The 11,962-nt window shown below is 33.8% G+C and overlaps 1 protein-coding gene across 1 annotated transcript in view; it reads left to right on the top strand.

The window, feature by feature from the left end:
- LOC103256221 (forkhead box protein P2) overlaps positions 1-11,962 on the top strand; it is a 124,050-nt gene that overhangs the window by 94,186 nt on the left and 17,902 nt on the right. Inside the window, exons 3-5 of the mRNA XM_021710466.1 lie at positions 4,459-4,596; positions 6,037-6,234; positions 7,779-7,956. Of these exons, the coding sequence (XP_021566141.1) occupies positions 4,477-4,596; positions 6,037-6,234; positions 7,779-7,956 (496 nt within the window). The 5' untranslated portion in view covers positions 4,459-4,476. The remainder of the gene's footprint in view (positions 1-4,458; positions 4,597-6,036; positions 6,235-7,778; positions 7,957-11,962) is intronic.

Here is an 11,962-nt window from a genome sequence, read left to right as displayed (position 1 = left end):
TTAAATACTCCTGTTCAGTACTTGATGAAAAGCTTACAAATACCACTCAATTCATTGTCAGTTATTTTTAATATGACAAAACCAGGAAGCTTTTGAAAGGCTATTATTATGATAGACATTACACATGTAACCAAGGCTTGAATTTGGACCAAGGCTGGCAATTTAATACAATAAATAGTTTCTTATGTTAAAAGAAACTATAAATATAGATATTTTAGAGTGAAAAAAAGGTGAACAGAAGAAATTTATCAAGACTGTACAAATGCTTTTATTAATAGTCTGTTAAAATGGGAGCAGATACTATAATATGAAGACCAATTTTGCTTTTATTACACAAGTAATTATAATAGTTACATTTTTTAAGTGACAAGGCAAATAGGTTAGTATTCCCTTTACCTTCATATTTTAAGCATATTTTAAGCAAAGAATAAAAGAATAAAAAAGAATAAAACTGTTGGGCCAACAGTTGGCAGGCCCTGTTAACAAGGAAATAATGTTTTTATTTATTTTTTATTTTAAATTACATCTATAGTTTGTGACTGCTTTTCCCAATTCACATTTAGTAAAGAAAGAATTGGACTGACACTATGCTAAGAACCTTTCCAATCACCCACACATAATTGGGATGTTAAATTAAGTGACGCACTTAATATGCAAACCCAGCACGTTCAGAAATGTTCCAACTGAACAGTGATTACGTCAAGCAAAAATGTTGGTCCATTTTTGTAACACCTACAGTAACTCTTTAGATTCATTTGAACAGAGGCGTGATCTTTGCATTATCTCCTAATACTTTTTTCACTTCTTTAATGAGGTATACTTTGGATTTTAATATAAGCACATTTATAATATACATATGTTTTTAAAAAACCCTAAAATCATCACTTATCTATTCTAGGAAAATACCTAAATATTTTTTACTTTTAGAACTGACTTATTTCGTGACAATTTTGGAATTTTTCTTCTCTCACTTCAGAATGCATGACCCTATCTTTGTGTCCAATTAATCAGTACTTCTTGGTGCACAGAGCAGTACATCAAGTTTGTCCTTAATTCATCTAATGAATAATAAATAAGGGTAAGTGGAGACCCTAGTTTGGTCCATCAGAATGGGGAATTTTAGAACTGTCAGTAGAGTCAATGCCAAAAGAGAAAAAAAAAATCTCTTGATGAAATTTCCTTCCTATTTCCTTCCTTCACCCTTGAAGATTTTAACTGACAAACATCCCTTCAAAACCAGCCATTCCTTCTGATTCCGTTTGGTGGTAGAACCACCAGACTTTTGTTTCCTTTCTTGCCAGAAAATTTCTGAAGTAAATTATCTTTTCCTTTCTATATCATATATCTAAATTATGATTTCTTAGAAGAATATTTGCATGAATCAAGTTATATATCTAGCAGAAAATAAGTTAAGCTTAACACTGAACTTGCTAGGCTACATGTATTTCAGAAAGTTATCAGAGATTTAAAAAAATCTAATGCTGGTTTTGTCGGTTTAAATATTGCTGAGTAGTGTCATCTCTACATCTGTATATGTATTTAGTTAATTCATTTTTAGCAATGGATTTCAAGAGTAGTTTGTGGTAGTGAGGAAAAATAATGGGACAGTAGCAAAAATAATGAAGGAAACATAAAGGAAATGTGTCACTTAACATGAGTCACTTAAAAATGGACAAGTTCTTTGTTTTTCATATTGTTAATTTCTAAAGGCAATTGGAGGAGTCTGCATACAACATAACTGACATTTGCTGTAGAAAAAACTAATTTTTGTTTATTAAAAGAAGTTAAAGGTTTTAAGCTCCTTAAGTTTGGATGAGTTTATGTATGTAGATTTAGAGATGATAGCATTTTAATATAATATAGCTTATTTATAATGTTAGAAATCTCTCAGAAGTGTACCTGTGCCCTTCTACCTATACAATTTATTTTAATTTGTGGGGGATTATACATATTTTATGGAAGTAGAATATTTGATTATGTGTTAGTTGGCTTATCTTTCTACATATTTTCAGGTCTGTGTATGGTCAGTTTTAGATGGCAGTTTTCTATAGAGTAGACCAGAACCTACTTAAAATTTGCAAAGCATCACATATATGTGAGCACTTAATTCATATGATATTAAGATGACAATAATGTGATGGTTATATTTATATCATAACTATTAATTGTAAGTCACTCAAACCATTTTAAAAGTAAGAAAAAAATCTAAATTATATAGTGAAATGACTAATGAATTTTAAAGAATGTGAAGGTAGAAACCTGCTTAAATTAGCTCAGACATCAAATCAGTCAAAATAGCAACAAACTATAGAGTCGTTTTATATGTATAGGCTGAAATCTGACAGGAAACTTGCAGTGGATTGTGGCACGCCCTATAAAGTTCATTTATTATCATTATACAGAAAGTACTTTTACTTGTAGATATAGGGATAGTCAAGTGGAAAACATTGTATGCTGAAAAAGTAACAAAGGGCTATTTGGTGAGAGAAGTGTGTCAAGCTTCTAATTACATAATAAACTATTGAAGGCATATATCCCTATGTCTGTCTGTCTGTCTATCTGTCTGTCTATCTATCTGTCTATCTGTCTATCTGGATTGACAGCCTTTTTAAAGCTTAGCATGTTTGTCTTCGTCTCTTCATTTCTGTTTGGTTCCTTGTTATTTGGAGATACAGTTTGAGGTAAATGATTGTTGGAAGAAAAAGCATTTTAGTGATAAATGTTTTCTTCCAAACTACCTGTTTTAACCATTCTATTTGTTTATCAAAGAACAAGCAATTAAGTAAGCAACCCACTGGGTCCATTAATTTTACAGTAACAGTTCAGGATGGTTTTTCGTTATGATAAATTCAAATACAGTAATCTATAGGTATGCCAGTATGTTAAAAAAAATCCAGAAATATTTTTGAAAATCACTGAATTTGTTTGTCATACTGTTACTTTTTCATGTTAGACAATTTGATCTAGTTAATCTGAAGATGTCATCATGGGGGAAAAGACAACTATTCGTTAGTATTAAATATAAAGGGTTTTAAATTTTAAATTTTTTTGGGGGGGAAGGAGGGAGTAAGAGGATTTAATCCACCCTGGATTTTTTTTTCTTCTAACCTCTATCATTTTAATTTATCCTTTCTTTATAACATACCAGATTAGAAAAGTTTGAACTGCATTTTTAAAATAACTATTAGAATACATTTTGAACTATGTCTATTAATCTTTTTCTGTCTTCAAAGACACATTGTCCCATAAAATTGTTCTAAAATAGTATTTATATAAATACTTGCTTTTATTTAAAGTTAAAATGAATTGTTTTTTTCTGGGAAAGAAAATGATTGCTATTTCAAAGGTGTGATATTTTGGCAAGTTGATAAGTTGTTTGATTACATATTGGTTAGTAGGACCAATGCCTCAAACAGGGCCACTGCCTTCAATCTGAGCAAACACCTCAGGCTTCTGCCCAGGTTTTTCTCATAACTACTCTCGCCATTCTCTTCCTATTTCTTTGTATCCTTTCTCGCTTTCTTTAGGGCTTTCCCTCTAGCTTTACCTTACTCTGTATTTGTGTTCCTTCTTTCTCTTCTGTATCTTTCTCTCCCTCCTTGTTTTCTTTTCATTTTGCATCTTTCATTCTTAGAACATTGAGGAAAAAGATAGTAATGGAAATGAAATTTTAAGCAAAATACTTTTATTTACTCAGTTTGATGAGTAACCGGAGGCAGTCTCTATATTTATGGACTTCCTGGTATAAGTTTAGTCGCTTGAAATATGAAAATGTTTAAGAAAGATGCTAGATTACTAGGCTTATGATTATTTCTTTCAGAAGACTTATTTATGTAGCTATTTTTCTCAATTTTTATACTATATGTATATATATCTGCTGTAGAAGTTACTACATGTTCTTATGTAGTAATATTTATTGCTACATGTATTTTCAAATACTTTATTATATATACAAAATTTGGGAATGGTTACAGTTTTGTAAGTATATTCTACACATGCCTTTTACTTGTTTAGATAACGTGTATATGCAGATTATTTCCAATTGTTTGATCTTTATGATTTATTTTAATTACACCTTTATCCATTCCAGAGGCCTTTTATTCATACCATTGTAACATTGATGAGATTATGAATTGTGAAGTATTGAGAACACTGTCATATAATTGTTTTTTTAATATAGTTATAATCATTTAATTCTAGATGCGCCAAATCTTAAATATCTAAGCATAATACATAACAAGTGTGGAATATGAAATTGGAGTTTAATGAATTCTGATGCCTCTAGAAAGCTAGTATCTAAGTTTTATGCTACATTATTATTAAATAGTTATATTAAAATATCGTATAAAATTATTGACCATCACTGCTAAGAGATTTATGAAAGGTGACATACTGTTGTGAAGTTGGTCAACAGACCCTTGGTTATGACCAACTTTTCTCTTTCTCTCTCTTTGCAAGGTGCCTGTGTCGGTGGCCATGATGACTCCCCAGGTGATCACCCCTCAGCAAATGCAGCAGATCCTTCAACAACAAGTCCTGTCTCCTCAGCAACTCCAGGCCCTTCTCCAGCAGCAGCAGGCCGTCATGCTGCAGCAGGTAATGTGGGTTACCTGCTTTGGTGTCCTAGCATGACTCAGAAGGTGTGCACTTATGTTGACAGTACAATGGACATATTTGACAATTCAGTGTCCATTTGAAAGGACAACCTATCAGCATACTAGGATATAATTGTGATATTTTAATTGTAGTACTCCTAAGAAAATTGAGATTCCTTAGTTTTTTTTTAAATTATTAGAATCTAGAAAAAGAGTAGAGAGTTGCAATTTTAAACAATCTTTAAATATTAAAATGCTTAGGCACATTTGATTTGAGGACTTGTCAGCAAAAATGCAAAAAGTACTTAATAATTATTGCTTTTAAAAATTCTAACACTTAGCCGGGCTCTGTGGCTCAGCCTGTAATCCCGCGCCTTTGGGAGACTGAGGTGAGTGGATTGCCTGAGCCCACGGGTTCGAGACCCGCCTGGGCAACTTGACGAGCCCTCATCTCTACAATAAATCAAAAAATTAGCTGGGCATGGTAGCGCACACCTGTAGTTCCAGCTACTTGGAAGGTTGAGGCAGAAGGATCACCGGAGCCCAGCAGGTCAAGGCTGTGGTGGCCGGGAGCGGCCACTGCACTCCAGTCTGGGTGACAGAGTGAGACTCCAACTCAAAAAAAAAAAAAAAAAAAATTCTAACACTTTAGTTCTTCTTTTACTTTACCAGAGTATAAAATTTGAACTGACCATTTTGTTAAAATGGAGAAAGTAACGTCCCAAATATTCCTTTTCAAGATATACTCATTGTTTAGAAAGGGAAGTATCTACTTATTAAAATAAATTTAGGCAGCTGAGCCACAAATTCATGTAATGTATCTTTTTTAAATAGCAAAAATAGCATTCCTAATACGTACCTTATTGGAACATTAAGTGTGTAGAAAGTAGACTTTACATTATACACTTACTTGTCAGAGAGAAAATAGTAATTATTATTATTATTATTCAAGTAAATACCTTACCTGAATTCTTATATATTTACTTACTTTGCAATCTTCTACGATGATGACTACAAACCAGTTACTTGTATAACTGACATTGTTCCGAACAACTGATGGATTGATTTTTTTTTCCCAACAAGAATTCGGTAACCCGATTTTATGTAGCTAAACTTTGATCCTTCCAAGTGGTAGAGTGTGGCCTACTGTTCTATGCCGGTAGGACTTCCAATATAACAATATCAAGTGTGAATTTGGCTCTGGCCCTTTAGAATTCAGGTTTTCTCTACCCTTCGTTTAGGAATTTTTTGGGATTCTGGATCGGAAAATTTCAGAGCTGTATGTAGAACTTTTTCTTTGAATCCAATGCATATGTATTGTTGTTTTGATGAGCTGAATGTTAATGGCTACTCTACCATATGCCAGTCTAGAAGAGTTTAGGAGATTTATAATATATGAAACTTTTGCCTTTATTTATTAAAGTCAAAATGGTTTATTCAGCAACAACTACAAGAGTTTTACAAGAAACAGCAAGAGCAGTTACATCTTCAGCTTTTGCAGCAGCAGCAACAGCAGCAGCAGCAGCAACAGCAGCAACAACAGCAGCAGCAGCAACAGCAACAGCAGCAGCAGCAACAGCAGCAGCCGCAGCAGCAACAGCAGCAGCCGCAGCAGCATTCTGGAAAGCAAGCCAAAGAGGTAGGACCTGGCTCTCTCATCACTGCGCAACAGTTCGAGGTTGAGAAGGGGCTCTGAGAGGCAAGAAAAGCCTCAGATCTTCCTGTCACCAGGCTCTTGCAGTCCCAGGTGCCATATTCTCTATTTTCCCCTGAGCTTCACCTCAGTGACAGTGGAACTCTCAGGCGCTCCTTTTCTGTAGCACAGGACGGGGGAGTTACAATCCAAGGCTGCGGCCCGTTGTCGTCTAATATTCACTAATGAATCACAGTGCACAAAGAGCAAGCTGTGTGGTGGACAAAGTACTGATTATCTTGCATTCACGGAGACTCTGAGTTGGTGAGGGGAACTTATTTTTCTCGGTGGTGCCGCTCAGAGAACATGCATGCAAATTGAGCCTATTGTTGGGGGTGGGGAGGCAAGGGGAGAAACTGGTGGAGCACAGATTTCAAAGTCACAGGCCCCTGATTAATGAACTGCTACTGTAGGTTTGGAGTGGCGAGTAGAAAGTTCCAGTTTGATATGCTCATAAATCAAACTGACAAGCTGGCTTCTCAGGCCTAGCTTGCACTTGTCAGCAAACTGCATCAAATATAAACATAATACAAACAAAACATGTTGAAGTAGTTAAATTGATCAGCAGGTATCAGAGCCGTTGTCTTCAAGCTGCCCATTATGCAAACGTACAGGAAACAGTTTTGACCTCCTGAGGCTTTGTTTCTGTTTGGATTTGTGAATAGAATTTCAGACAGCCATCAACTACAGAATAGAAATTGCTCCCTTATTTCTCCGGAGGCTTTGGGCAATCCACATGACTTGCTCCATTATACAGTCTGTTTTCCAGTGAGCGCATCAGAAGTTTCTCTTTTCCCCAAACTAAAAAGGAAAGGTCTTCCACAGCAGCTTGTCTTTCTCTGAAGTGTGACTGCCATCTCATACCCTCCTGAGTCCAAAGAACTCTGGTTTGTCTTGTAATGCCTCACAAAATTGGAAGTTATACTTTTCCTTATAATAAGGGCACTTTTTTTGCCTTGAACATAATTCTGCCTGTAATATATTCCAACAAGGGAGAAGAGGACGAGAAAGAGCTAACAGGCCCGTCCTGTGAAGGCTACATCCCAGTGTACTAATAGACCACCAGAGACCACATTCATGGACCTCTGCAGATCAAACTTATTCTGTTGGAAAATAAAAATAAAAAATGTTGTGCAAGTTGTCTGTTTCTATAAATTGTTATTTTTTTAGTCTAGAGAAATTTATTATTATCTTCAATAAGCAGATTTAAAAAAAAAAAACTTCAACCTTTGTTACATACTACACCTAGACCTCGCTGCATGCTCCATATTCTTTTAACACAAGTTCCTTGGTTCTCTGATGCTGTTTGATGACTTAAAGAAAGGCTGCTGAAAATCTAGAACTTGCTCACATTCTCCCCTGAACTTTTACCATGGGATGACCAGAAGCTCACCCAGGCAATGAAAGGAGTATGCATTTCTCTGTATGAGAGCTGTTTGCCCAATTTCTGTTCTCTGCTGTTGACTGGATTGGTTTTCTGATACCAGCAGCAGCAGCAGCAGCAGCAGCAGCAGCAGCAGTTGGCAGCCCAGCAGCTTGTCTTCCAGCAGCAGCTTCTCCAGATGCAACAACTCCAGCAACAGCAACATCTGCTCAGCCTCCAGCGTCAGGGACTCATCTCCATTCCACCTGGCCAGGCGGCACTTCCTGTCCAGTCGCTGCCTCAAGGTACATAAAAATGTTGTGCACACTTCATTTTGAATCTTGCACTTTTTACCATGACATGACCTGTCTACCATATGCCTTGAGAAATTTTGTTTTTATGACCTTTAATTTTATTATAAAAACATGATTGTTAACAATGGTTGCATGACCCAATTTTTGAGGCTCAGAAATTTTGCTACAGACTGCTTTCAAGTGTGTGGTAAAACTACTTTCAAGTGTTTTGTTAGATATTAAATGTGTATTTATTAGTCTTATGGGTGGAAAATAAGTCACAAGGGCAACACAATTCAAGCACGATTGAATATACAGGAGGTTCTGCAGGGAATTGGCTTACTGGGAAGGTGGTCAGTAGTCCACGTAACACAAGTGAACTATAAGAGTTTTGGTAGACAACTGACAAAAGCTTCTAATCCTCACACCAGAATCTCCACGTGGGAATGAGAGACTTTATATAGTTCTATAAAGTACATTTGAAATTATGCTTTGTGGAACCCCATCCTATGTCATGGGACCTTATCAATTTTGTTTTCTAAAATAATACTGCCCATGCATGTATTGTAAGTGATCGTTTAAAAAACCTGTCAACTACATTCTTATTTATTTTTCTGTAAGAAAACTTCAAATGTACTCTGATAATATAATTGTATGTTCATAACTCTTAACTTTTGGTAAATGGAAAGAATTTTAACTAAGAAAGAAAAATAGTGGCAAGCAAATGACAATGTAATAAAATTTTCGATTCAAGTAAAAGTTGTATATCATTAAACTTCATAAAAAGATATTCTATTTTGCAATTGGATTGTAACAAATATTGATTCAAAGAAACTTTAATTCAAGTTTAATATATTTGTTACAGAGGGGTTCATAATATAGTAACATTTGCTGTATGTTTTGCTGACTCTTCTAAAACACAGTAAAGAAGATTGTAAATGCAATGGTAATGCTTTTTTTTTCTTTTTATTTGTCTAATTAATGTTTCCTTGACTTATTTTTCCCAGATTTTTTTCTTTCACTTGACATCAAATTGTCTAGTTCACCTCTGACTGAAGCACATTTAGGAAATACAAAAGAGAAAAAGTTTAGATAGCAAAAGAAAAACAAGGCAGTAAACATAAACTTTCCTCAGTTTTTCTAAAAACCATTGGAATAAATCATAGTGTCACCATAGCAATGAATGTTCTAGTCACAAAATAATTGTTCCTTGGAAAAATAAATAGATTTGAGGACAAATTAAAAAATAAATGGAAAAGTATAAATTAATTCAATGTAAATATAAATTTGTTTAATAGAAACTATAATAAAATAGAAGCAATGAGTTTGCCTTATTAACTTTTTTAGTAAATTTTAGTTGAAATTGTGTTTAGGATCTAAGTATATGAGAATCTCCTCAATAGAAAAATATGATCTAATACAATCTTATTTAAATAAAACCATTCAAACAAACATGTCAAGAAAGTATAAAATGTGTTCTTACAGGTTTAAGATATATTTGTGAAACTATATTCTTTTAAAACAAGAAAAAATAGTTCTCCAAACATGAAGTTTATTATTATATTAGCATTCTAATAGTTTTCTTTTTTTTTTTTTTTTTTTTTGAGTTGGAGTCTCACTCTGTCGCCCAGACTGGAGTGCAGTGGCCGCTCCTGGCCACCGCAGCCTCGACCTGCTGGGCTCTCGCAATCCTTCCGCTTCAGCCTTGCAAGTAGCTGGAACTACAGGAGCGCGATACCACGCCCAGCTAATTTTTTATTTTTATTGTAGAGATGCAGTCTCGCCAAGTTGTCCAGGCGTGTCTCTAACCCGCGGGCTCAGGCAATTCACTCACCTCAGCCTCCCAAAGCGTGGGATTACAGGCTGAGTCACCGAGCCTGGCTTCTAATAGTTTTCAAGTGAAAATTTCTGAGCTTTCTTTTGATGGAATTATTGTTTCCTTCTTTTCTGTTATTTTTACCCTTCATACGATATATGAGATAAAATGCAGAGAATGGAGCAGATTTATAAATCTGTCGACATCTGGCTTTGAGCAGAAAATTTATATTTTAAACAAAAAGACAGAATCACTAAAACATGTTTCTATTAACAAAGGTGAAGAAATCCGTTGAATAAATGTAGGGCCAAAAGTGTAGTTGGTTCACTGATCAAAGTTCTTGTTGTTGCCATGTAAGCCACACTAAATGGGGTCATCGTTGTGTTTTTTATCATTTAGATGATCATGAAAAGGATCATCGCGGAGACCTATTAATCAAACAGAGGCAGAGTATGTCAGATACAGCAACTACAGTAAATGATCATGATCATAACCCTATAGTACTATACCCAAAATTAGAGCAGTAAAAAGTAAAGAAGCAATTGTTGGATAGTATAAGCCCCAAATCATTTCTGCCTTACTTACTGGTTATTTCAGGCAAAAATATTTTGAATATTTGAATGTGTATATATACACATACACACACATATATATGTATACACACTTATACATACATATATATTGCATATATATGCACATATGTGTATATATACATAAACAAGTATATATATATGCACCTATATATAATCCTCAAAATAACAAAATTATAGTAATTTTGGTCGAGCAACACATTTACATTTTTCTCTAAAGTAGTTTATGAACTTAACATAAGTTATTTTGAATGTTAAGCACTTAAAGTCATCATTAATATTACTATAATATTGAGTTTTAATGTAAAACAGGCAATTGAATGATGGTCTCTAAGTATATATATGGTTTGTATAAAGAGTGATGATAGGTGTACACAGAAATCAAATAAAAAAGGATGATTTGTAGTTCAATCTTGAATAATATAGGATTTATGAATCTATTTAATATATAAATAGTGAATATATCAACGAGTAATGAAATTTAGTGACACATTTTAACAGTCCAGTACATTGTGTACTATTTAGGAAACAGGAAATTGTGCATGAACTTTAAAAGCTTATATGTTTTTGACATCAGATAAAAGTTTGCGTATTCTAATATGCAATATATCCTCAGGTTTACTGTGACTATATGGTTTGAAATACATGTGATCATAATTTATTTCACTTCAACGTTTTACATATTTTTGCATTTATAAAAGTTATTTAAAATATAGTGTTTTTATTACCAATCTGAATGACAAATCAGGGAATACTAAATACCAGCCAGCTTACTTTTGAATTAGCAAAACCAGAACTAGAAGCAGAGAACTGGGGAATAATAACAAGTAAAATGAAACCTTTTAAAATAAAATATAATAATGCCCTTTAGGATTTAGGATTGTGTTAGAGATAGTCTTTGGCCTCTGAATTCAGGCAAAATCAGCTTCTGGGTTTTGGCTTCATTCTCTGCTTATGGAAGTCTAGATAGCCAAATGCCTACTTCTGGCATCCTGGATTTATTGCACAGTGATCATGACAATACTAACTATGAACAATACATGCCATGCAGAATTACTATTACCATCTTAGTATTCCCTTTCAAATATCAGAAACTTTTTTGATTTGTAACTGGAGGAAACATCTTCTTTATTGCTTTATATGCCGAAACTCCATAGTGAGTTGAAGTTTAAATGTACATTATTACCACAGGAATAAAACTCTGTAAAGTTGCCTAGGAAATTGTATGCCATGCTGCTGTTAATTTTATCTAAAAAACTAACTCGTAAATGATTACATATGTGGGGAAATGCTAAGTGTATTTTAGTTTTTGAGAAAATATAAAGAAGATAGATTGAGATTAAATTATATCATAATTCTAATTGTTGTAGAATTACATATATTACATTCCAATGAACTTAGATCCATTTAATTCATTCTTTTTAAAAAAGTTTTATCTGGGAGTTCTTTCTTGAGAGGAAGACTCAAAAACAGTATTTCAACTTTGCCACATTAAAATACCATGATTTTTTATTTACTTTAAAAAAAGTTTTGTAATAGAATATCAAACTTTCAAAATGCAGGCTATAAAAAATTTAGTGGTACAAACATAGCAAGATTTTTTAAAAAAAAA

Source organism: Carlito syrichta, unplaced genomic scaffold (genome assembly GCF_000164805.1).
Source record: "Carlito syrichta isolate Samal-C Ts95f unplaced genomic scaffold, Tarsius_syrichta-2.0.1 Scaffold289086, whole genome shotgun sequence".
In the NCBI taxonomy this organism is placed as follows: Eukaryota; Metazoa; Chordata; class Mammalia; order Primates; family Tarsiidae; genus Carlito; species Carlito syrichta.
This window is presented reverse-complemented; position numbering and strand designations above follow the sequence as displayed.